Below are 27956 nucleotides of genomic sequence, written 5' to 3' on the forward strand. Positions count from 1 at the left end.
AGATACCATCAAGGTGGAAAGTTTTTTCATTATGCTGAAGAAATGATCACACTGCCTGCTTCAAGTCTAAAATGATGGCCTCCCAGGAACTCCTTTAATAGCCTAAACATATGGAACTCTCTTGGAGCGAGTTCAGGACTGTATAGTAGATGTGACAATATCTCACAGCAAAATGCTGCAGTAAGAAGTTGTGCATTGTCCATGTCCATTGTCCAGTTTTGCATTCCATGACAGAATGTTCACAGGAAACGAATGCAGTGAGCCACCTTTGCCATGATCATCATTTATGAAGACACAGCCTTGTTTAAAATGTTTGCACCATTCATATGTTTTACTGTGGCTAAGAGTCTCATCACTATACTCTGCTTAAAGTCTTCTGTAAATGTCAATATGTTTTATCCCTTCACTCGTGAAATTTCATGACAAGTCCTGGTTTAACCTGAACGCTCCTCATAGTTGCCTAATTTAAATCACAGTGATATTGGTTTGTTTTGAAAAGATAGAATTACATTGATGTATTAATGTTGGACAAACATTGTCTTCATGACACTGGGATAATGAATAAATGAGTAACACAACATTTTAAATAGCATTTTTATCTCTCAACTGAAATATATATCGTTTGAATTCTTGTTCTAGTTTGAAGGGGGTTTGGCAATTAAGTCAGGTCCCTGAGCTGGAATTGAACCTGGGCAGTGATGCAGAACCCCTGGTCCACCAGGGAACCGGCTGCTGATGCTAGAATATGCACATAAATTGCTCTGTCAACCAGCAAGCTCTACAAAATAACAAAAGTCAAAACTCACAAGGCAAATGCGATTTACCAAACCATTAAATCAGCAAGCAGCTGAAAGGGGAAAAAAATTGCAATGGTTCAGCATTAATGCAAGCTTAATTTCTAAGTGAACCCGGGCATTATGCAGTTTGGATGTTGTATGAACTCCATATAGCGTACATACAGTACTATGCAATATTGTTTACTGATTTTCCCCTCTTTCGTGTTGTTTAGTTATATTTTGTTTTTGCATGGGTGCCGTAATGCACTTCACAGTAATATTTTCGAATTCAACAGATAGATAATGCTTCAAAGTTCTAGAGATGCACAAGCTCTTTGTGTACAAGAGATAGTGGAAAACTCCTGTGCTCAGCGTACTGTAAATTGCTACAGTATAATACATTTTTGATGTTCTGTTGTTGGTTAGCACTGTCGCCTTACACCTCGGGTCTGTGTGCACGGAGTTTGCATGTCCCTGTGCTTGGTGGGTTTGCTTAGGGTACTCCGGTTTCCTCCCACAGTCCAAAGACATGCAGATTAGGCTAATTGGCGTTCCCAAATTGCCCGTAGTGTGTAAATGTGTGCCCTGCAATGGATGGGCACCCTGTCCAGTGTGAGTGATAGAGGAATCTTCTGAACATTGTACGTGCAACATTGTGTCAGGGTCATTCACTACACATTACCCTAACGTCATTTTAACAGAGTCATTGCAACTTTTAAAAATATACGACATTAGGGTTCCTCTTGGGGTGTTTATGCATTTCCTGCATTTCATGCATCCTGAAGCAACTTGATGATACAAAACTTTTTTCTTTTTTTCTTTTTTTACGTGACAGTGCACAGCATGTGGTAAATGGTTTTATGCTGACAATAAAATCCAAATGCCCCCCTAAGGCTGCTTCCTGTCTTCCTGCACTGTTTTTAATTTACACCAGTGAAATAACACAAAACAGCAATCATTTCAAATATGCATAGGCATGGCACTTGTGGGATTTCTAATGGACAACTCTTTTACTCTAAGCATGTAAAGGCACTTACTACCTGTTTAGAGGAGAGCTCTCAAACTAAATATTACTAAAAATAATGTATTGTGATGGGAATCAGTGTGTTGAAAGCCTTGGAACAGGTTGTCAGACTCCACTGGTAATCCAGGAGCCAGCACAAATCCACAACGTAATCCAGTCTGGATGTTAGTTCATGTTCACTCACCTGCCTATTGAACTCAGCTGTTTCCTGTAAACCTTAAATGACCTTTTTTTTGTATTTATACCAACTCCAGAATGCAGTATTGAGTGGTGTTGTTTTTTTTCTCTCTTTATTACTCCTAGCTTTTTAGGATTGACAATCTGCACCTAGAATATTTACATGAATCCGCTGTAGCCTTGAGACAATTTCCAGTAAGAGATGTTTTCAATGTTGTGTCTGTATGTGTTTTCAGCCCATTCACTCATGAAAAGAAAAAGTGTTTTTAGACAAATTGAGACTGTTATGCACTGGCAGGTACGCTGTGGAATAGAAAGAAGGTTGCGTAGGTGGGAATTTGAACCCCGTTCTGGTCTAGTATTCAGATCCATCATGAGTGAACAGAGCCACTTTGACTACAGGTCTAAATGAGGTCAAATGTGTCTTTTCTTGTGATCTGGTCACTTGTAGATGTAAAGAACGGTCCGAGCATGCAGTTTGATCTTAGACACAAACTAAGATCCAAAGCTTTTTTGTTGATGTTGAGAAAACAAGGAAGTTTTAACATAAATAAAGACTTTATAGTTGCTGTGTACAAGTCAGTAAATGAATCTGTGCCGTTTCAAATTACATCCCCGAGACATTCTGACATTCTGTCAAAGTCCAAAAAAAACATTTATAGAGTATTCGCCTTGCATGGGGAGGAAGTGTCAACAACAGCAAAAACAACTCTTTGAATGACACTCAGGCGGAGTAAAGAAGTGCAGGTCTTTTTTATTGTAAGTTTTGCACTGTTACCTAGAATAATTTTTCATGTGCACCTTGCAAAAAATACCGTTCTTAAAAAAAATCTGCAGTTATTGATTGTAATGAAACGTGCATGATTTTACTGTTCTAATTAATGTAGTTTATGTAAACAAGCCCATAAGCGAGCGTTTCATTTATATTACAAGCTCCATTAAAAAAAAAAAGTAAACCGGATACTTGATGAATGACAGTAAAGCAAAAAAACCTGCTTTGCTAGCAGTAAAGTAGTATCGGTATTGCCTTCCACTGCATATTTTTCAACCCTGTATTGAACAGCTTAAAGATCAGGTGTTGTCATTGGCAACAGTGTGTCACATTGGCAACATTGTGTCTTCCGTGACAAGAAACATGGCTGTCAGATACCATCTGTTGTTGTTAACTGAGACGCTTCCCCATTGCATATTCCCACCCAATCTGAGACTCTGGAAGATCCAACTTCATTATAACATTAAGGAGCTGGACTAACTGTTTGACTGAAATCCAGGTTCATTATGCCATTATGCGGTTCGACGTTGACTCTTCAAGATTATGAGTGCTCATACAATATACATACAATACAGCAAGGCCTCCACTCATTAAAAAACAGGATAAAAAAGGACGGACGAGTCCGTGCAGCCGCTCTGATTCTGTTCGTGTTTCAATCAGGCAGAGCGTCTAATGAGTACCATGTAAACTTACGGTTTATACTGCCTCACGTCTGGAAAGCCAGGATAGTCTTGTGTCTTTTGTAAAAACTTTGCTGCAGTATGTATAACAATAGTGAAACCCTTTCTGGGCTGAGAGAAGAAAATTGGTCCTTTGTTACGCAGAATACATAAATACACCAGAAACGATTAGATATTCACACGCTGATCCATAAACTCATAAATAGTGGATGTGAATGTGTTTGGTATGAATGTGGTTTAGAAGTCATTCTCCGCAGCTATGCAGATGATGGAAAATACTGTTCTATTTTATAATAGTTATAAATTCGTCTATTTAATTTGCGATAATACACTTGGACACACTCGCTCAGACGTCGTTCTTCAGGTGAAAACCGAGCACAATTGTTCAGATTTCATTTCTCTTTTTCTGTGCATGCATATTTGTTTTAAGAATTAATAGGTATGTGGGTGTGTTACCAGCATAATGAATAAATGCATTTTCAGTTGCACAATATTTATTTGTCTGAATGTTTCACCATACGAGATAAATTAAATTAAAAAAGATAAACGGTTGCAAAAATGAATTTTATTGACCACACTTTTCTAAGCACATACAGTACAGTGTTTCTGTTATTATGGGAATTTTATCAGTCTTGGAAAAGGATTGAGGCCCTTAAACATTTTGTCTGAAAGAAAGAGACTTATTAATTTTTGAATGAATATGGTAGAAACCCTGGGGGGTGCGGGGGGGGGGGGGGGGGGGGGAGGTCTGCTGTTATGTATCAGACTTGACTGTCCGTCGCATCCCATCGATTAGAAGCACAAGTAGATTAGAATTGAAATTTAGAGTTGGAGGCCATATGAGTGGCCTTGGGCTCTTTACCTGCTTTATTACTTTTAAGCTATACTGTATCTTAAAGTATTACTTCTTACATACACACACATACAGTATATATGTATAAATATAATGATATATATATATATATATATATATATATATATAGTCCTTAAATTGTTTTGTATCCCATCAGGATTGAAAAGATCATAGATCATAGGCTAATGGATATCAGTCAGATAAAAGTTGTATTGATTTGCAGTTTCACTTCCCTATAACTGGAAAAAATGGAAAAAATAAGTGCCCCCTATAGCATAACAGGCTCGACACTTTTCTCTTTAATTTCTCACCTGTCTAAAAATTAAGTGGTATGAAGCTAACAGGGCTGAATGGAGATTGTGTGGAGGCGTGAGAGGATGTGAGAGTTGGCTGTAAGAGCTGTGAGAGCCGTTTATTCGTCTGCTCTTGTAAGACATTATGGAGCCTGAGTCACCGATTGCACAAGCTCAGTTTCTGCATGACAAAACTGACAGGCAACAGGGCACCATGTCACCATGGAGTGTAAGGAGTTTAAAGTGACCTGACAAACAGTACTTTAGATGAGAAAGAGAGAGAGAGAGATAGATAGAGAGAGAGAGAGAGAGAGAGAGCAATTATGTGGCACTCATTTCGTCTGACTATGTGACACTAGGAAAAAAAACAGTCTACTTTGTTAAAGGTTGCACAGTGTTTGACAATGTTTTTTTTTTCTAAGAGGAGGAGATGACCTTCGAGAAATTCCGCTAAGCTATGCCTATGATTGTGTCTGTGCACTCAATAGCTTAGTATATACAGAATGTATAATAATCCATAATTATCTCTACATAGTCTCTTAACATTATCTACTATTCTGGATGTACTTTCTCTTTCTTTCTTTCTTTCTTTCTTTCTCTTCATTATAATACCTTAAGCTCCGCTGCAGTGCTGTGGGTTTATTAAAACAATATTTACCAATAAAACACTGTCAGTTTTATGCATAATTCATTATTTTCTTCGACAAACTGCATATAAACAGAGAACGCTTATTTTTAAATAGACTCTACTGTTGTTCTAGGTCCATTCAGATCAATAGCAACAATTGAGTGCAGTTTGTACACCACATAGTGTGGAGGGAAATATATATATATATATATATATTGTCTTCAATATTCTGTATTTCAAAGAAATGAACTCCAATAATTTTAACATGGAATATTTAGTCTATGTCAACATGAAGTGTAATTTTATTACTATCCACACTATCTAGGAAATGGAGTTATAATATCACTTCACGAGGCTCTTTCTCCCATACCTAAATTTCATTTTCAACTTTTAGTATTTTTGCTACTGCACAGTTTATTAATGATTTTTATTTCAACACAACAAACAACTGGGAAAGAATTGCTAGCCGTCTTAATAGTGAGCTGAAAGTCTAAAAAAAAAAAGAAGAGATGACAGTGTTTTTAGTTTTTTGGCATTACCCATGGTTGTGAATTGGCCATGACTAGAACAAGGCAATTAGATTTTTGAGCCTATTGTGACCTTATGGAAGAAGAGCCATTTCTCGGGCTTGTTGCTGATCTCTGGCATGACTTGGTCCTCAATTGTCAATTCAGTGCAGGTAGCAAACATTTCAGCTCCCACATCTTAAACTAGTTAATATCATACACACTGATCACTAGGGCCAATATTGCTTGGGTTCCCTGTGTACCACTGGGCAGTTCTGACTCCTTGGGGAATGACGTCACGAGACATCTAGGGGTGTGATGTTTTGTCCGGCATCAGGATATTAGAAGCAGATCCTTTGGGTGCTGTGGGTTGAAGGGCGTGGGCTCCATGAATCGGACATGTATGTTCGTTGCATTCCATGGATGCTGGGTCAAATTGAGATCTGGATCAGGATCAAGGTCGGATCAACACCTTTGAACACTTTGTCTGTGATCTGATACTTTTCTATTGTGGTGAGCATTGATTTTTTTTATTTTCATCAAACTGTGCCATATTGGCTTTTCTGTGGGAACTGCCTAGATGCACAGGCCTTTGATCCTCACAGGCATAAATGAGCATTAGGTGTCTATCATCCTGTCACCAGTTTACTAGTACAGTATATAATTATTAATCAATGGTATTACAGCCAGTGGCATGGTGGCTTAGTCACCTTGGACATCCAGATTAGGGTAACTGATGTTCCCAAATTGCCCGTAGTGTGCAAATGATCGTACTGTATGAGTAAGTGTGTATGTACAGTATATGTGTGTGTGTTCTGCAATGGATTGTCACCTCGTCCTGAGTGTACCCGCCTCGTGCCCTATGTCTCCTGGGATGTTCTTCAGTGTAAATTCCCATCTCTTTCTCTCTCCACTATTGACAAAGTTTCCACATCTAGCACGTTGCAGTTTCCTCTCTATCATTTAACAAGTTTTAGCCAAAACTCTATAATCAGAACAGGGCAGTAGTAAACACATACTGTATATCTCTAGTCCAAGTTATCAGAGATCTCCCTTATTTTTACACTCCAATAATGACTTAAGAAAAGTTGAAGCACTAGAAGGAATCAAGGGTTTCTTCTGACCCACTCCATCCCCAGGCTTTGTTTGAATAAGCCAGTATTTGACCTCTGGCGTACAGTAGTTACAGAGAAAAAAGAAAAAATTAAAAGAAGAAAAGACTGGCCAAGCATTTCTGGCAGAGTTAGAAAAGAATAAGAAAGTGTGAAGGATGTTTAAGACAACTGAAAGATCGAATAGCGTCACATTTAGAAAGAAAAACTCAAAATTAACTGATGTGGATTTTATTTAACTTTCTGTGTTGTAAAGGAAAATCCACCATGAAGCATTTTACTGTTAATATGGAAAGATCTGTGATACTGTATATGTTTAGTGACTTGTTGATGATTCGTTCGTTTATCTTTTATACCACTTATCTTGCCTGGAGCTTATCCCAGGAGACTTGGTACACCTCGGACAGGTTGCCAATCCATTGCAGGCCACACCCTCGACCCTGGCGGAAATCAAACCCTCAACCCTGGAGGTCCGAGGCCACAGTGCTACGCACTACACCACCATGCAACCACCATTTGTTAACTAATGCAGCGACAATATGCTTATACGTTCAAGCGAAATATGTTGCTGGAGGATTGTAAAGTAATTTAGTGAAAGTTCAATAAAATGTCTGTGAAACTGGACACACACAGTCTGTAATTGGTGTAAATTAAATTTCTTTGCCTTCTGCATTTGGTCGGGGTTATGGAAATGTTAGCAGTCTACTGTATATAAAGTTTCACTTGCTATCCTGATAATATTACACATTAATCATATAAAACATTATTTAGATAAATAGAAATGTAAAATCCCATTAGTTTAGTCTCACCCTGTATTAAGGAGCTTTTGATGCTTTACAAAATGTTCAGCATTTCCCTTGGAGCCTCAGTGCAAGCTGATTAACTGCAATTTGTGTTTGTCGTGAGTAATTTTATTAAAGGTAATTATCCTGTTACCAGACGCTGATTACTTAATCTGAGGGCGCGTGGAGCATCTGCTGAGTATAAAGATTAATGCTTAGTGTTGATGATATAAAATGAGATGAACAGATAAACTAAAGGTTAATTTGTTCTCGTAAGATGAATTGCTGAAATCTGTGGATTGTATTCTTGCATCCTTGCAGTACATGAAGTATACGGAAGTGTATGTGCATGCATTTGTCCAGTGTGTGTGTGTGTGTGTGTGTATCTGGGTGCTCATGTTGATATTATCATCATGATGGATGGGGTTCATAATGCCTAACCTCTTTTCCTTATCTGACGAGTCATCTTTCCCCTCAGAGAAATTATACTCGCAGTGATAAATCATACAGGGACTTCGGTTAATCCCCATTCAGAGCACTCACATCCATGTTTCTTACATAATAAACCATATGACAAAGATTTTCCTTGCATTCTACATTATCATCATACGAACTGCGGATTATCACTTCTCTGACCCTCTTGGTTCAATACAGATGCAGCACTTTTTGAACTATATATATTTTTTCACGGTGGGGTGACTCTTTGACACATCTCTTTCTATCTCTACAAGATTGAAATATCAACTGTCTATCTAACAGAGTTGATTTGTTTATTTTGCTCTGAAGCACGGAGCATGTGTTGACAGATGATGCATCACTTTTCAATCCTTTGTTATGGTTACTGTTACCATGACTACGATCTTCATTATGTATATACACGAGGGACGTTCAAGTCAACCTGGTATTTGTGGTGAAAATTCTCGCAAATAAAGGCGTAAAACTGATCAGCGTTTATAGAAGATTTCAAGCACACTACGGTGATGAGACTGTTAGCCGCAGTAAAATTTATGAATGGCGCAAACGCTTAAAGGAGGCCGTATGTTCGTATGGGAATGACGGCGGCGCGGAAACAACTGCAGTCTTTTGCATGAAAATTCAGGGAGTAGAACGCATAATCCTTGAGAATTACTGGATAATTTGGGAGTTATTGCACCATCCCTTATACAGTTCTTATCTCCTTCCATGCCATTTCATGTTTCCGTTATCAAAGTTCCTGGGAGACCAGTGTTTCAGATGGGAAGCAGGCAAGCAGTGATTATATCACCGGCATACTAAAAAAACTTTTTACCTCAACGGTATCCAAGCAGTAGTGAAACACTGTGATAAGTTAATAGTTTAGCAGGGATATATACAGTGAAACCTCGGTTTGCGAGTGTTTCGCAAAACGAGCAAAGATTTTTAATAAAAATTTGACTTGGAAAAAATACAAGTCTTGGTTTACGAGTACCATGTACCATGCATGCGCCTCTTGTTTTGATGCAGAGCATCACGTGATCACAACTGAGCCAACGGTTTTTCTCTCTTGTGCTGCGGAATTGTGGGTAATCGTCTCCCCTGCTGGTTCTAAGTGCGTGTTTCTCACTGGTATAATCAACATCCGTGCATGCTGGTACTGTTTACTATAACACTATGACCACGTGTGTGCGTAAAACATTTTATTTTGTGTCGTATGCGCATGTGTACAGCGCATGTGTAAAGCAAAAGCAAGTCTTATTAAAAAGGTTAAAGATTTTTTCTCTATATATCAGCCTGCCGTTATGTGTGTGCGCGGATGTCATTGGACACCGTGCCCCTTCACACACACACCTCCTCTCGCCTTTATATATATATATATACACAACACACACACACACACACACACTCTTTTTCTCTCTCTCTCTCTCTCTCTCTCTGCTCTACACAGAAACACTGCTCTGTCGTGATTCTTTTTAAAGGTGACCTGTACCTTTGTTATAGACAAAACAAATGGGACGGGGTCCTAAGTATATAACAGATGTACATAAAGTGACTGCGCAAGGTAGTGCAAGAGGCCGTGGTGTGCATCACATACTGTATACTATGTGTAATATAAGTATACTATAAGTATTGCAAATAGCAAGTAGCAGTAATGTGCAGTAGGATGGTGGTGCTTTTACACACTAGAAAACATACCAGATGTTCGATTAGTGCATATAACAGTAATGTACAGAAGGGGGTAAGTCTTTAGTAAAAAGGATGTTGGTGCTTTTTGCAGCGGATTGCATATAGTCCAGTTCAGCTGTTTATGAGGGTGACTGCCTGCGGAAAGAAACACAAATTTTGCACAAATCTAAAGTCCCTATTTCACTTGAACATCCCCCACTTTGCTATGTAGATTTATTACAGTATCACCTATACATGCCATTACTAATGTGTTTATGTAAATCTGGAATTATGCTAACTTCTAAATGAATGAAGCTGTCGACTACCTCAAACTTTAAGCTAAGCGAAAAAGTGATCGAACCAATGACTCAGTCATAAGAGGTAGTCCCGACTTACGAACATTTAAGTTATGAATTTCTGCAGATACGAACAGACCAGACCACCTTTCTACAAACAATCATAGATGCGAACAAATCAAGATAGTAGCTTGCAGGTATTGTACAAAAATAGAAACCACAGTGCACCAGATACCAATATTTACAATTATATACAATATTTTCAGTGTATAAGTGAATGTATTAAATGTGTACAGTCCAGTATATTGTGTGTGGGGGGGTCCAGGATTCCCCTCGCGATTAAAAAGCACAGAAACAACACTGTTATATTCAATGTGTGAGATTAATTTCCTTACAGTTTTTGTGTGGGGAAAGGAGACAGAGATTTAGCTAAAGAGATTGGTATGCTTTACACTGTATATTCATGTCAAAGGCGTATAAGACTTTGTCAGACTTAAGAACAAATCAAGAATTTTTTTTTTTTCAGCTTGTCAGGAAATGAAAATAATTGTGCTAGTGCACATCTCCAGATAGGAGCGATGTAGCTGTGGTTGAGGAACTGTCAAAGAGAATTCAAAGCAGCACTTCTAGGTGTTTGGTATCAGCTCAGAATTTATGCATTTGTAATTATTCGCTTACGCACATTTGCTAGTGAGCATAAGCTTCTGATTTAGTTTTTGTTGCTAAGCCAAATTGGTAATTAGCATTCAGAGGGTAAAGGGGAATATTCATGATCACTTCAGAACAGATGCTACCTATTGCACCAAACTGTAGAAATTACTGAATATTCCATAATACCATTTTGAACTTGACTGCAAAATACAAGTACAGTTTTGCACAGTTTTGCAAATTCTAGCAAATGTGGCAGTGTTCATTGATCATCCTTGTCCATTTTCTAGCATTACACTCCAGTTTGTGTAACTGGATTTTGTATTATTTGTACCTCTATTATAACATAACTGTTAAAGACCCAAAGAAAAAATAAAACACTTACTTCCTATCTCTGTGTGCGACATTGTGTGGGTGTCAAGCTTAGGAGAGAACTCATAACTCATGGTGTATAAACTCAAACACAATGAACGAGCTCATACAGTCTATAGCAAACCCCTTTTTACCGTGAATGCCTTTGCTCTTACAGGCTGATGGTGCTGTTTATAGTAAGTCCTATTTCAGTGTACTGGCATTTTGTTTAGAATGTGTAACCATGGGGGTTCATTATGCTCCCCTATGGTTTTAGCAGCCTACTGTTTAATTGCTTTGTGTGCCTGCAGCCATGCTGTAATGCTTACTGATTATAACTAAAGTCAGTATTATAAACACAAGTACACATTTTGGTTTTTGTGGTGTTTTTGTTTTGAATAAGAAGCATACAAAACAGAATCTCTAAACTCACAGTCTTTTTTATTTAACAGTCTTGTAGTTACATGTTTCTAGTTGGTATCCAATTTAGATCCGTTTCCTGATGTCTCTTTCTATTATTCTTCCCCTTGTTCAATCTCTCTCTCTTTCTCTTTCTCTCTCTGTATAGCTCCGTTCTCACCTCCTGGCTCAGAAAACATGGTCAAATTTGATCAATATGGAGATGGTATGGGACGATACAACATCTTCAACTATCAGCGAATCCCAGGTAATGACCGCTTCGGCTACATCCATGTTGGCGAATGGGCGGAAACGCTGTCTCTTAACGAGTACCTGGTCGGCTGGCCACGTGGAACAGGTGTTCCCACCTCACAATGCAGTGACCCGTGTGCTCCAAATGAGATGAAGAAGATGCAAGCAGGGGAGTACTGCTGTTGGATCTGCACCCCTTGCGAGCCTTATGAATATCTGCCGGATGAATTCACTTGTGCGCCCTGTGCTCTGGGCCAGTGGCCTCGGGCAGACCTGAGTGATTGCTATGACTTGCCTGAGGACTACATCATGTGGGAGGATGCCTGGGCTATTGGACCTGTCTCCATTGCTTGTGTGGGCTTCATTTGTACTTCACTGGTCTTTGCTGTTTTTATTCGTCATAATGAAACCCCACTGGTCAAGGCCTCTGGCCGGGAGCTGTGCTACATCCTGCTTCTGGGAGTCCTCATGTCCTACTCCATGACATTTGTCTTTATCGCCAAGCCCTCGCCGGCCGTCTGCGCGTTGCGCCGCCTCGGCCTTGGAACCTCATTTGCAGTCTGCTATTCAGCATTACTGACAAAGACCAACCGCATCGCACGCATCTTCAGCGGTGTGAAAGACGGCGGTGTACAGCGACCACGATTTATCAGCCCTAGCTCACAGGTGTTCATCTGCCTAGCACTCATCTCTGTCCAGCTCCTGCTTGTCTCCCTGTGGTTGCTTCTGGAGGTGCCTGGCACTCGGCGCTTCACACTGCCTGAGAAGCGTCAGACGGTCATTCTCAAATGTAATGTACGGGATTCTAGCATGCTCTTGTCACTCAGCTACGATGTTGTTCTGGTGGTGCTCTGCACTGTCTACGCTTTCAAGACCCGCAAGTGCCCTGAGAACTTTAACGAGGCCAAGTTTATCGGCTTTACCATGTATACTACGTGCATCATCTGGCTTGCCTTCCTGCCCATCTTCTATGTCACATCTAGTGACTACAGGGTATGTGCCATTCTTATACTAAATTTGCAAATGGAATTGAAAATTTAAAATTTGAGAAATTGAGAAATTGAGAATCAGCAGGGCTATCATGAAATGAAGAAATAAAGTATTTTTAGTGTTATATGATGCACTGGCATCATATAGCACTAAAAGCACCAGGGTGCGTCCCACTTTAGCTCAGAGATCCTAGGATCGTTTCTACCACAATTTATGCGTACTGCAGATGAATAAATTAATTAATGAGTTGTACTTCCAACGCACAGTTTCACACCAATAAAACATAATATTACATCCTTGGATATGTAAAGAATGCAAGGAATTAGTTCAATTAAAGTGGAGAGATATTTAAATCCGCAATAAACATGGCACAGGATCAGTCGACCCTTTATGATGAATACTAGTCAATTGCAAATAAGCGCATCAGCATTTCCCAGATAATTAGTCATGTATCATATGGATTGCATACACACTCAGAGTCAGTCACAGTCTTTGTCTCCGCACTGCTGTATAGACACATGACTTACTGACACGAGCAAGACGTTTTTCCGTCTGCTCGGTCTGTTGTCTGGGTCTTTGAAGGCTCCAGTCAATGAATTGGGGAAAAAGAGCATTTGTGTAAGAGAGGGTCTGGTCCTCTGAGACACAGGGTTGTAACACAGAGTGCTGATGCCTGTTGAACCACTGCGAGACTTCAGAGATATGAGAAGGCTAAGAAAAAGACAAGACAGGGAGGAAGAGACAGAACAAAGCAGGTGAAGGAATTCCAATTCCACCATCAACACTTGAGACAAGCGGCAAAGACAAGTATAACATCTCACTCTTTCTCAGTTTGTTAGACATGTCTTCAGTGGAGTTCTTAAACTAAATACATACCCAAAAAGATTTCATCAAATTAGAATGCATCCACACTCTTATAAACTGGGTTTACTCTAAAAAATGATAACGGGTTAAATATTGTTAGAAAGCGAAGAACTCTTAATCGTCCAACGACCCGCCGAGGAACGATGTTTTTGAAGAGTGGAAAGAAACCCTGGTCTCCTCATTAAATGTGGCTTTGAATAGGACCCTGTTTACCTGAAAGCATCCCCACTCTTAGATAACAGGAATCATCTACACTGTTAGGAAACAGGTTTTCCATTAAATAACGAGATGTATCACAGCCTTATAAATTGGAGTTCCTCAGTTGTGCTTTAGATGGTTATGGGTTCTTGGGTGCTGAAAAGTGTTCTATCTGCCCAAATCTTTGAAGAGAAAACCCTTCTCTCTGCTAGGAAACCGTTTTCTTTGCCACACTTCCAGGCACCCACCTCTTTAAAAGTGGGGTTCCTCTGTAGTTCTTAGCTTCCTCGCACAGTTCTACTTGAGACCATATGTGAAAGAGAAATCCTCTACACTTCAGGAAGCAATCATAGAAAAAACACAGACTACAAGAGCAAGCTGCGCTGTCAGTGTTTGCCGCAAAGAGCACTATAGCGAGAAACAACTCGAGGAAGCTGACCCTTTCTTCTTAGGTTAACTTCGCTAACTCTGGAAAGGGTTTGAGTATTCAATAGCTTTTATAGGATTAGAAAATAGAACTCAAATGCTTTTAGAAATCGGTTCTTTTTTGCTCTTAAAAGTAGAATATTTAAGGGTTGTTTTCAGCTTTCAAACAGGGTGCTACCTCAGGTCATCACTTAAGGGAAAACCCTCTTTCTTTCCGATTTTTTTCCCCCAATAGTATAGGTAGTTTTTTTTTTCCACTTTCAGTGTCATGAGTTCTTATCCATTCTTTATTTGCTTACTGCTTCAGTCAAAGCTGTAATCCAGAAAAGATTGGCAGAGAGACAATAGAAGAGAAAATCTAAGCCTTTAGGGGGGCAGATCAGCCCGTTAATAGAAGATGTCCAAATAACATGTAATCAAACAGTATTTATTCAGCCACAGTGCTAACTACCATTGTAATTATCCTCATGTTTGCTCAATCACTTTCACTGTTCAATGCAACTCCTCCTGTTCTACTTCAGCTAATAGCACTTGATGATCAGCATTGAGGTGTCTGAAGAATCAAGTGAACTGTCACCATCTCTTCCTTAGGTTCAGACAACCACGATGTGTATATCAGTAAGCCTCAGTGGTTTCGTGGTTCTGGGCTGCATGTTTGCTCCTAAAGTCCACATCATCATGTTCCAACCCCAGAAGAACGTAACCAGTCACCGGCTCAACTTGAACCGCTTCAGCGTCAGTGGTCCACCTGCTACCTACGCGTCACACGGTGAGGAGTCATCAAAGACCTCTGTTGCAGTAAGAGAACACAGTCTATCAGAGTTTGCCTAAAGAAATATCCCAGATCATTATTTTAGAATGTTTTTTTTTTTTTTTTTTGTCATTACATTGCATATTGCATATGAACCAATATAATACAAGAGCTATTTCAGCAAGTTCTATACCTCATGAGGTGGTACAAATTACAAAGCAGTGGATTAATGAACTCCTCAAACATTACCTTAATTTTTCATCTGGGTAACCTGAAAGCTGATTAGTTTCCCTACCAGGTGTTAGCCAAACAGAGACCTGACTTTTCTGCCTTGGCTAACTGAAACTATAAGCAAGGTATACATTAGCAAGGTATTATAATCAAACACAAACATTTGTACATGCGAATGACAAAATTGATAGCATTGTTTTTAGATGAAGTATGAGGGGTGTTCAAGTCAAACTGAGACATTTGATTGTGCAGAATAACAAAACAGTTATTAAATGATTATTTTAAAAAATCCTTTATTTCTCTATATAATCCACTGCTACACTTATGCACTTATCCCAGTGTTTCACTAATGCTTGGATACTATCTAGGTAGAAAGTTTTCTCACAACGCCAGAGCCATGATTTAACTGCCTGCTTCACATCTGAAATGCTGGCCTCCCAGGAACTCCTTTAATGCCCCAAACATGTGAAAATGGTTTGGATCGAGGTCAGGACTGTATGGGAGATGTGAAAATAACTCCTTGTCAAGTTCCCGTAATGTGCAAGTGGCGTTGGGGAACAGTTAAGTGTACAGTTCTCACAGACCGTTTCAGAAGTTGGCAACAAGTTAGCCGTGGCTCAGAGTCTCAATGTACTGTCCCTAAACTATTTTATAAATAGGGCCTCCGAGTGGGGCAGTGGTAAAGTGCTCACCCTATCATCTGCGAGTTGATTCTCAGGTGACGCTGTAACCTCTCGCAGCTGAAGGTCCTGAGAAAGGTGACTGGCCGAGCTCTCTCAGAGGGGCGGGATGAGAGGTACTTAGTGCTCCCACATGGGAGGGGGGAAAAAAAAACTATTCTGTAAATGTCAATCACAGGAAAAAGTTTGTCACTTGAACGCCCATCATATGTACCTTCTTTCATATGGTGTCCAACAGTGTTCTTGATTTTCTGGAAGCGAAGTATGTTATATAGTTATTACGTATTATAATGGTGCCATGACACAGTAATAATATTTATAGATATTTTTTCTGACCCATAAAAAATATCTATACACAGAATAATTGTATTTCACCTGTTGATCTAGAAAGTTTACAGACAGTCTTATAACAGAAGGACCATGACAGGTGTCAGTTAACTCAACTAAATTAGCCTTAATGGCAGTTGATGGCAATTACTGTATAATCAATCAGCCTTTCATACCATAAATTTGTACGTGCACTAGGTTTGTAAGGAAGTGCACAACGTACATGTCATGAACACTAATTTAAAAATGTTCCCAAATTAACAAACAACATTTTATCTCTGATTATTTGACGGCAGAATTGTAAAATTCATTTTTTACAAGAAACAATAACAGGTATCACGGAAGGCTGAACGGATTCTGCCTCCACTGGTTAAATAGGCAGCTCGCTGTGATTGTTAATTATTGGTTTCTCTACGTGAGGCATAATTTGTGTATCAGTATTGTCACCTGACGAAGACGTTTATATCCTGGAGCTGAGAACAGAACGGTAATTCCTGCTGCTGCACATGAACAGGCCTAAGCAGAGCCTGCTGGAGCCTTCGCTCTAATGTTTAATTCATGGGCAAAAAAAAAATCATGTAAACAGTTTCATCTTTATTTATACTTTATTTCTCATAAATAATATGACACAATAAATGGAGAGACTATTTATTCTGGAGTAGTGAGGAAATGGAGAAAAAGTTGAAAAGTCGTATTTGCTTTTTAAACTTTGGTTTAGCTAAATTAATATTGTGGTGTCTATTTTCTGTTTTCTCTCTCTCTCTCTCTCTCTCTCTCTGCAGCATCTGTGAGTGGCCACTGTGTTCCGACGGTGTGTAACGGCAGAGAGATCGTCGACTCCACCACATCCTCTCTGTGACCCCTTGTGAACGTATTGCTACTTAGCGACTGTTAGCCAATCAGCACACATTGTGCTCCATCCACGAACTCCTCCTGTCCACAGTGTGTAGAAAGTGTGTATTATTATTATTATTATTATTACTATTATTATTAAATTATTTTTTAGGGCTTGTACATATTAACTGACATTGTTGTAGAGAAACAGAGGAGCAAAAAAACCTATAAAACATTTCTAGGGTGGTTTTGGAGACCTTTTGTTTTTTGATAGCTTTATTATGTTTGTTGTAAAATAATTTGAAGAAAAAAAACAACGATAAAATGTTTCACCATCGGACTACGATGAATTTACTGCTGAACGGAAAGTGTTAAGCGGCTACGCCTGCAATACTGGACAAACCTGGTCGTTTTCTTTTGTAGGCCTCGTTGTAACAATCTATTCTGTATGTATTTCTATGTTGTATATTTTGTAAATAACCTTACTGACAGTTTTAACCGCACAAGGTGATAGTATTTTAGGAGTAAGGATGATGTCGGGAGTGTAAACGAGTGGCTGACCAGAGGATGGAAGTCTCACGGTCCTTTTAGTAAGCGTTCATTGTCCGCTAGTGCTTTTCATAAACTGCTTCACACAAAGCATGCACAAAGTGCTTTTGATTGTTAAACCTTTACAAATGTGGTATTTCTGCAAAGCATAAAGTGCTTGGAGGGACGGGAGTGAGCGTGAACGGTGATCCAGTGTTTAATGGCTCTTTGTGCCTTATCATGTGTTTAGTAGTTTGATATGAAAGCTTCCTCTAGACCTTTAGGGGTTGCTGAGCCACTTTTTTTACATGTGTATTATTTTTTTACATCTGAGTGTTTTGTACATTTCTACATTTTGAAGGAGGGGGGTGTACATTTTATGTGACGGGTTGAAACATGTAGTCATATCACTGGACTTGAGGGGTGTGTGTGCGTGTGTGTGTGTGTGTGTTTAATCTTGCTTTGGAAGGCAGTCATCTCATGTGACAGTTTACTTAAGTGTCAACTCCAAATACATTTTACTGTTTTGCAGTTGTAGAAATGGAATGTAATCGCTTGGGGCAAACAGACACAACACTGATGTACAATAGAAATGATGCGTTCATGATTTATCTGCTGTGACAATAAGCACAAACAATGTAATAGTATGAAATGTTAAACTATGAAGGAATCTATTTGCATCCAGGTACTTACCGTATAATTATATTTTACATATATACCCCTATCTGCCATAACATTAAAACCACCCCCTTGTGCCTGCAAAACAGCCCTGGTTCCTGTGGGTGACCTTTGGCACTATGCTGTGGTGTCTGACACCAGGACATTGGCAGCGGATCCCTGGAGTGTTGGGTTACGGGGTGGCGCCTCCATGGATCAGATTTGTTGCGGGGTGGCGCCTCCATGGATCAGATTAGTTTTTTCGGCTTGTCCTGTGGGCGTTAGATCAGATTGTGGATTTGAAGGCAAGGTCTATGGCCTTTTGGGCCTTTGTTTGCTCGATTACACACATCACAGGCTGTGATGCACTGGGTCCTCTGGTACCTTTATATCATGGCTGGAGTTGGCTTCTGCAGTTTGTGCTGCATTATTTCTTCTGTGGGAATGGACTAGACAGGTGAACCTTGGGTCCCCACCAGCATAAATGAGCCTTGGGTGCCCTGTCACCAGTTTACTGTTATATAATTAATAATTAATGTTATTCATGCATGGCAGTGGTGTTAATGTTATGGCTAATATAAATATGCATACCTAACAGATTTAACTGAACTAAACTCAGACGACATAGGTGTGTACTGCATTTATTAATTAATCCTCAGGTACTGCCTGGTCTAGGTTGCATGGTTTAAATTAGGCTACTAGGTTGTAAATACCTGTCACCTCTCCAGCTACTGTAAACTGCCTGGCCAGAAAAAGTCCCCTACTCTAAGATTGTTTTTAATCACCTTTAGTTTTAATAACAGCACACAAAGTGGTGGCCCAGAACCACTTTTTCACATTTTGTACCGTGCAATATGCCACTGTGTCATTAGAGAAGATAACCCCATAGATGATCATTCAGTGCATTAAGACAGTCAGCTGACTTAATTTTATTGCCGCATAAATTTGCTGAGCCTAGATGTGACCAACTGAAGCAACTCCAGTACATAACACTGCTTCAGATGCTTGTACAGTGGCCACTAAGCATGATGGGTGCATCACTTTTTGTGCTGCTCTTCTTACCCCCAACGTGTCCATTACTCTGGAAAAAGGTCAATCTTAAATCATCAAACCACATGACCTTTTTCCTTGCTCCAAATTCCAATCTCTAGCAAATTTAAATGTTTTTTTTTCTGATTAGTCTTACTAATAAGTGGTATTCTCATGGCCATACAGCTGTTTAATCCCAATCCTGTGAGTTCTGATCACAGTGAACATCTTTAATACATAGCTGTCATTTCTTTACACTTACTTACTCACTCATCTTCTATACCGCTTTATCCTGTATTCAGGGTGAGTGGGACCTGGAGCCTATCCCAGGAAGATTAGGGCACAAAGCAGGGTACACCCTGGACAGGGTACCAATTCATCGCAGGGCGCACACACATAAACACACTCACACGCTCATTCCCACACTACGGGCAATTTGGGAACACCAATAAGCCTAACTTGCATATCTTTTTTTTCTGGCCACATTTCTTTCACAAAGTAGAAGGTTAAGCCAGTCCTTTTAGGTTGTGTACTGGACACTTCTTAACCCAGTTTAATTAATTTTAAATCTCCTATATTGGAATTGTGGTTTGCAATACTTGATGCTGGACAGTAATTTGATCTTACTGAAGTGGGGACTTTTTTTAGTCTGGCAGTGTATTTAATTTTTGCTGCTAACTAGGTTCCTTAAGATATATTAGCTTCATCAAAACATACAACAGACAGTGGTACCGCGATATGCGAATTTAATCCTCTGCGGTTGCGAGTTCTTAAGGCAAAACGCAAGTTCCCTTAGGAAATAGTATAAATGCAGATCTGTCCCAGCCACCCAAAAATATACTAGAATTATATTTTGTATATAAAAACAATCGAAACATGTAGAAAATACATGTAAATGAAGTAAAATATGAAACATCACACCATCTAATTTATGAGTTAAAAATGAAACTGAAGGTGGCTCCCTTTTCTTTATGCTGCCATGCTTGTGCAAAATGTAAAGTTGCTTCGCTTGTCTTACCACTGATGTAAACAAGTTTTGACGCGCGCTAAACTTATGCAGTTAGGTGCAAGCTGCCGCCCAGTTCGGCTCGGTTCGGTCGCTCGTAAGGCAAAAATGCTTCGCTTGGCAGGACGAATTTCTTTCAATATGTCAGTTCTTAAGGCGCGGCGTTCGTATGCTAAAGTACGACTGTAATTGAAACCTAAAAAAGCTAGCTAAAAGTAGTTTTATCATTGCATAACCTGAGAACAAGTTTGCTAGAAAGTGGTAGACCTTACACATTCAGACTGTGGGATATACAGAGAGCTACTGTAAGTATAGAGAAAAATAAAAACTGGTAAATATTGATGCAATAGTACAGTATACATTTGTATTTTTTTTCCTGGATACAAATAGCTTCTGGTTGAATAAAATACAGTAGTTATGAGAGGAAAGACAAAAAAAAAGTTATTTGCCAGATCAATAACATGGACTTAGTCTTCCAGTAAGATGCACACAGAATATTCAACAAGTCTTATCCTAGCTGTGTTTATTATAAAACACACTGGAAACGAATCCACAAACCAAGCCCTGTTCCCCGTTTTCCTGTTAATCTGTATTGTGCCATATTCGTACCATACTAGACGCCAGTATGACCTGGTAACAAGACAAAGCAAGAGAGACATTTAATGCAAAAATAGAACGGGGGTGCTTAAATAAGAATACAGCGGATGATGTGTGTATGTACAGTGCGCAGAAGGGAAAAGTACAGGACTATGGAAGCAGCTTTTTTTTGCTTAGTGCTCTACAACCTCGGCAGTCTGAGAGCTATGTACTGTACAATGAAAATAGCTGCAACTTCCCTGATTCTTCCTGCATGTCATGTTGCTAGCGGAGTCGACATATTCTACCTAAAAAAAAGTCAAAGGTTTAACATGAGTAATGCTCCTTTTATTGTGATTTAGATTTGGATCTGTTATGGTGAACGTTTATGTGCGGATCCATTGTGCCGGGTGTGGATTTGATACAACACTCTTGCAGGGGGACGTTTGTCTTCCTCTGTCTATCTGTATGCTCCCAGTTTATATCCAGTGTACCGTATTGTTAAGGAACCCTGTGTTGAAATTTTAAACTCTGGTCAAAACACAAAGCAATAGAACAGTACCCATGGTGCAGTGTGTGCAATAACAAGGATATGATGATATAATAAATAATAACCTACTGTTGTTGTATATCTGTTTTCTGTCCTTTTTTATGTGCTCAGTATACAGTAAAGTGGGAGGAGAAAGATAATTAAAAAAGGCCATACACCACGCATAAAATCCTCCCTGGAGTTCTTTTCGCACACCAACTGAAGAGATTAAGGGGTCTTGCAATGCCAAAAAAAAAAACCACAAGAAACGTCTTTCCTCTGTAAATGATTCTGCTGATGTCCAGCCGTGTTTCTAAAGTGGCTGGAGCATTAAATATGAGCAGGGAAAATGGAGAGCGACGTTTTTTGCAGGGGATTTTCCAGTCGGAATAATGCAGTAGAAGTGCCGAAACCTTTGAAAAGGCACCCTTTTATCAACTACCCTGCTTCTTCTGAAGAAAAAGAGAGGACAGGTAAGCAGGTGTGAGTGAGAGCTAGTGTGTGGTTGGCAAAGGTGTGACTTTTTGGGTGGAACCTGTGAATTGCACTTTCTCTGTTCTCTGTGGGTTTTTTAATGGACCTTGTGAAGGGTTTTATCAAAAATAAATAAATAAATAAATAACAGCAGGATTGCAATTTCTCAGGTTTTCATCGAGTCCTTTCTAGTCGACTTTCAGCGCCCTATAAGAGCTGGACACGGAGTTGGCGTACGAGATGGCATTTGGAGCAAGGAAATAACCAGTAAGTTAAAAGAAATAACTAAAAAGAAAAAAGGTTATACACATTATAAAAAAAATTAATTAATCAAGGCCACAGACACAATTTCAGTGAAAATTTTTATTTATTATCAAACCCCAAGTAAGGAAACTCTACATTTCAGTTCAACACAATAGTATGGCTTTTATTTCACTCCAAGCACAAAATAAAATAATATTTAATCAATAATATTAATTACTTCATTGACATCAAAAACAAAGAAAAAAGAAGAAAAGGAACAGTGAAGGCAACACATAACTCTCTTGAATAAACACCATCACAATCAGGACAGGCTGAACTGTCATACAGTACCTCCTTACATACTGTAGATATTGAAGCATTCAGAAGGTGCAGTAAATAAGTACAGCAGGGAAATTCAAGATCATTAATAAACATGCTTCAATTTTGCATCCTATTTGAATTTTATTTTAAAAAATGTATTACATTTTCTGCGATGAATTTGCCCCCCGTCTAGGGTCTACCCCGCCTTGTGCCCTAAGTTTCCTGGAATAAGCCCCCACACCGCGACCCTGTATGCCGGGTAAAGCGGTACAGACGATGAGTGAGTGCTTACAGTTTATATACAGAATCTTGGAAATATTGTGAAATCAAGCTGGTATGGGATCCAAGTTGTAAAAAAAAAAAAAAAAAAAAACAGTGTTAAATCAAACCAACTGGGTGCTGTCTGTGCAATATTTCAGTGGAAGGGATGGGTCTCAATGAAACTGAACTTTGGATTTACAACTAATTGTTATTTGTTTCAGTTTAAATCGTAACCTAAAAATAGATTCCATCTTAAATATTTAAGACATTTATGGTTTCAACTTCTAAAATGTCAGTTTTAAGTGGAAACCAATATTCCAGATTAATTGGGTGTATTTCAGCCAGGCTGAAACTATGCCGACTGCAGCTCTTCGTGACTGGTATCCAGGGAATCCCAATTTAGATACTTCAATTGGGCGCCAAGCTGGCAAGTTAATTATTCAAACTTACACCTCCCCAATTTAAAACATACACAGTTCGACATTTGGCTATTTAAGTAAGAGAGCTGTGTGTAACATGTGCCAACAGGCCACAAAAGCAATAAAGCACAAGCGTGACACAACCCTGCAGCTTTTAATTTAAAAATCCCACACACTTAAACTGAATTTTGAAAAGTATTACAATTTTAAAATCTGGGCATTGGTAGGTCCTGGTTAGTTTCTTACCTGCCATGCAGAAGTCACTGGCCAGGCACTGGATGCAGTGCCAGTTCCAAGATAAGTCCGGGGTGCCATAAATAAGAGGGTTGCGTCAGGTAGAGCAGATTAGATGGTCCACTGTGGCAACCCCTCAACAGTGGCACCCGTAAGACCAACAACAATATACAACTTTAAAAGCGGAAGATTTTTACCATCCCCAAAATGTAACAAATCCCAGAATTTTGTTATAAGAGCTGGACACGGAGTTGGCGTATGAGATGGCATTTGAAGCAAGTAAAGTTAAGAGAAATAGCTAACAATATGAAACTAGCTATTTATTATGTTTGTAGGATTATTACTTTAAAAGCCACAGATTTGTATTACGTTTATGGCCTATGAAATTTACAGACTATTATTATGGTTGTTGATGTTATGTTTGTAAGTGTGGATGTATTTGAAAAGTGTTTGTTTAGTTGATTTGGAACGTCCAGAATTTATTACTAATCAACAAACAACCAGTTTATTTTATGTCCATGTCCAATATTTTAGAGTCGTTCCAGCATTTGTGTGCAGCCCAACGTACCATAACCCTATTAAACAAGTCCCAAATCCTTAATAGTATTATAATATTATTACAAAAGGAGGCACACAACCCAACAGACAAACAGATTGCACAGCGGCGTGATAATGACATCAAACAGAACCGTCTTACAGGCTCCGCTTTTCTGTTCTTCTCGCCCAAATCCCCACGGCTCCCTTTTTCCAAAGCTCTTCCACTGTCTGGCTTAGTGCCACCGCATGCATACACGTTCCCAAGTGAAGAGCAGCTTCAAAGTCTTTATCCATCCATCCATCCATCCATCCATCCTGTCTCTTTTGCTCTTCTTCCTCCTCCTCCTCCTTCTCCGTCTATCCCCACACCCAGTTCTCCGGCTGGGAGGATTTCAGCTGGACGGCCTCGGAGCTCTGCTCGTTGCCCTAGAAACAGCGACATGCAGTTTACACGGTGGAACAAATGTATCCAGGGCACAGAGCTGGACCTTGGCCCGTGAGGTCAGCTCGCTTCCAAAAAGCACGGCCCTTGTCCAGCCCAAGGACGAGGCAGCATCGCCGCACGTTACCTTGACGACCAGCGCACACATTCAACTGTATTCATGAAGTGTGTGGCTGCGGACGGGGAAAAGAAAGGAAGGAATCTACCACCAACGGAGTCTGAGCCCAGCAACATGCCTACACAGCTCAAGGGCATCATTACTCAATACCGAGCTCTTTTGTTTGCTGAAAATCCCCGCGCTCTCAAGACGGGCTTTTATTACTTGGTCCACTTTAACATCCTTCACTTTTTTTTTTTTAACAAATTATGGAAATCAACGTGCTGAATATTAAGCATTCAAATATCAAAGGAAATCACATAGTGAATATTTACAACTATGATTAGCAAAACTAATGTAGTTATGTTTACTAGCTTCCCCTGATTTACTTGTTTAACCAACCTTAATTAACGTTTTGCGGTCTGAAAAGGTCTCTGTCTGCTAAAGGAGATTTAATTGTGTTCCCACAGAGAGACTTCTTCATTCTGCAGCTTCATTCTGTGTCCTATACTCTGGTATTTCATTAAGTAACAATACCACTTCCAAAGAAAAAAAAGAAAAGAAAAAAAAAGTCCTTCCTAGCACACTCTCTGTCTGTCTGTTTTGCTGTCTCTCTCTCTTGCGCTAATTGGCTGCAAACACGACGTGGCACGCTGCATCTTTCCCTGCAGCTCAACATAGTCTTTTAATCTTAAAGAAGCCCCTCAGCGATTACTTCAGCAGGCTTCAGTTAAACATCAAGGCGCATACTCACACACACACACACACACACACACACACACACACACACACACGCACATACTGATTTGCAATTGCTGTGAGCATTAGAAAGGGACAGGGACCCAGACATCAAGAGAGGCACAGCGAAGAAGTCTGTCCCAGGTTCAACCGAGGTCTCTAGCTTTCTAAAAAAGCATGCATTTCTTGTGTTCAGACGTTTTTTTTTTTTACACAGCAACCAGAGATAAGCAAGGTTTCATTTCAAATGCAGTTTGAAACTGTTACACGCATTAACGACACCAGCCTTACAAATGACTTCTGGCTTCCTCAACAGAGCATGAGGAATTAAAATTTCAGATTTCTTTTAAATCTCTTTTTACAGAGGCACTCTCGAATTCTCAAATGTGATTGGTTGCTCGGTGCTGATTAATTTTCTATAACTGCAGCTCTGACAGCGGGCTCAGCTGGCATGAATTTATGTGCTTGCTTGTTCTTGTGCCCGCAGCTTATTCAGGGGGACTTGTACGGTGGACACGTTACATAATCTTAGTCTAACAATAGACACCTTACATATGTGTTAATATGAACCTTGCAGGTACAAGTATTTCCTGAGCGAATCAGTGTCCATCAGATTGAAGAATTGAGGAGCGCAGTGGTGGATGGGTCTTTGATGTCTAATAAAATTCACTCTAAGAAGATACGGAGGATAACATACTAAAAGAACATCACAGTATTGACCAACATCACAGTATAGGATGTACCTTGGTGGCGATGGCCTTCAGCTTTCCCAATAAAGAAGGCTTGGTGTAAACTACATCATCCTCCACTTCCTCTCCCTCGCCCTCCATTATGGCACAGCTGTCTGCTCCTGGTAGCTCACACTCTTTATTAGCCGACATCACCAACTTGGAATACTTGAACTCCAGCCTGGACAAGGAATGAGTGAGGGGAAAAAAATGAGAATCGGCACATTTGCAGAAGACAGCTTGACACTGTATGGCCGTGACTATTTGTTGCATTGTGGCTAAATTGCCTTCCACCAATCTGTCAAAGATTACAACGAATTTCATCAACAAATGAGATGTGTGCGGTGTCACGATTTGCAGTGCAAGGTAGCTGAGAAAACACAGGTTGAATATAAGCCCAAACTAAATTACCATTAAAAGGGAGAAAAAGTCCAAGGTGGCACCACTGGTGTGTAACTTTTGATGGTGTCCACTAGCGTTCTCAGATTTCACATCACATCAAGAGACTAAGTTGCGCATTTCAAATATTTAGATAATAAGATATTTTTCTCTACAACATACAGTAAGCCTTGCTTCCTGAAACCCGAATCGATGTTTAAGACCACATGGCTGAAGGTCTTACTTTTTGTTCTTCTTCCAAAAGTGGCACGTGAGAGCGACAAGCAAGGCGGCGCTGAATGCACCCACGACAGCTCCCACTTTAAGCCAGAAATCAATCATCTGACAAGGCTTGGTCCTCTTTGCTGGCAGAGATACCCCTCCAGTACAGAGCCGTGGCTCCGTCCACACATACACCGTGTCCTGAAAAGAAAAGCATTCCAACGCTTACAAAACACTCTCCTCCACATTCTAACATCATCTGTTTCATCAAATTCTTTTTGAGAAACTGATGGGTCAGGAAGACGTTTGAAAATTAAATGAAAGTGACCTTGAGGGTAGGAAATAATTTATATACAGAAAACATATATACTGTACTGTATATATCACTGCAATATCTTAGCGTGTAGTATCTGTTCCTAGAAATAAATCTGTCTCAACCTGATATTACCACGGTAATTATGCCAGCTCTGTAAGTAGAGGATTGGTGTTTTGGCGTAAAGACAGTTTTTTCAGTTTGACATTCAGATAGATTCATTACTCTGTGTCGTAAAGGTTAACACTGTCATCTCCAGAGTTCAAATCTTGCCTTTAGTCTGGTTGGTGGGTTTGTGCCAGGTACTCTGGTTTCTTTTTACAGTCCGAGGACATACGGTCTAGGTTGTTCACTCACTCACTTTTCGTCTATATGGCTTTATTCTGTATTCAAGGTCGCAGGGGGCCTGGAGCCTATCCCAGGAGGCTTAGGGCACTAAGGGCTACACCCTGGACAGGGTGCCAATCCATCGCAGGGCACACACATACACACACTCAAACACTCATTCACACACTACGAGCAATTTGGGAACGCCAATTAGCCTAATCTGGATGTCTTTGGACTGTAGGTGGAAACCCACCAAGCACGGGGAGAACATGCAAACTCCATGCACTGGGATAGGCTGCTTAACCCTAGACAGGATAAGCAGCATAGATGATGGATGGATGGATGGATGGATGGATGGATGGATGGATGGATGGATGGATGGATGGATGGATGGATGAACTCATTCATCCTAGGTGAAACATAAAAAACTGGCCAGATATTATTCATTTCCAATGTGTGCTGGTGTTCAGCAGTAAGAGGTGATGTCAATACTACTGTATATATCATGCTATCTCTTATTGGTTCCAGATATTCTCTCCCAGTCGCTTAAAGTAATAGGCTTGAGTTGTTCGATATAACCGAACAGAATATATAACAGATCTGCGCCAACGCTTTAGTCACAAATAGACGACAGAAACTGAGAAGTTAAAGTTTTTTGGCGCATTGTGATGCACTGCACAGATGCAAACTATACACAAGCATTTCCCTACAGATTATTATTTTTTTTATTTTTAGTTGGAATATGTCTTGCCAAAATAGGCAAGACTTGTGTACAGTAAGAACTCCCACTGACAGCTAAAGTAGAGCAAGAGGCAAAAAAATTGCTGCTGTATGAACACAGGGTGATGTGAACACAGTCGCCTACTGTATGTCCCTATTGCACGCACTGGTGTACTTAAGGAATTGTCTCTTGCCCATCAGGGTGT

General features: G+C 39.8%; 2 protein-coding genes across 3 annotated transcripts in view; one reads left to right on the forward strand and one right to left on the reverse strand.

The window, feature by feature from the left end:
• Positions 1 to 20148, forward strand: part of grm3 (glutamate receptor, metabotropic 3) — a 53064-nt gene extending 32916 nt beyond the window's left edge. The window contains exons 4-6 of one of the 2 annotated variants that reach the window (XM_053501055.1): positions 11588 to 12663; positions 14740 to 14917; positions 16920 to 20148. In XM_053501055.1, coding sequence (XP_053357030.1) covers positions 11588 to 12663; positions 14740 to 14917; positions 16920 to 16996 — 1331 coding nt within the window. In that variant the 3' untranslated portion in view covers positions 16997 to 20148. Of the gene's footprint in view, positions 1 to 11587; positions 12664 to 14739; positions 14947 to 16919 lie in introns of both variants that reach the window. The other variant, XM_053501056.1, reaches the window with a different exon arrangement.
• Positions 20149 to 22158: 2010 nt separating this feature from the next.
• Positions 22159 to 27956, reverse strand: part of elapor2a (endosome-lysosome associated apoptosis and autophagy regulator family member 2a) — a 33729-nt gene continuing 27931 nt past the window's right edge. Inside the window, exons 20-22 of the mRNA XM_053500856.1 lie at positions 26413 to 26591; positions 25806 to 25971; positions 22159 to 24211 (exon numbers count right to left, since the gene is read on the reverse strand). Coding sequence (XP_053356831.1) covers positions 24143 to 24211; positions 25806 to 25971; positions 26413 to 26591 — 414 coding nt within the window. The 3' untranslated portion in view covers positions 22159 to 24142. The remainder of the gene's footprint in view (positions 24212 to 25805; positions 25972 to 26412; positions 26592 to 27956) is intronic.

This window comes from Clarias gariepinus, chromosome 7 (assembly GCF_024256425.1).
Source record: "Clarias gariepinus isolate MV-2021 ecotype Netherlands chromosome 7, CGAR_prim_01v2, whole genome shotgun sequence".
Classification (NCBI taxonomy): Eukaryota; Metazoa; Chordata; class Actinopteri; order Siluriformes; family Clariidae; genus Clarias; species Clarias gariepinus.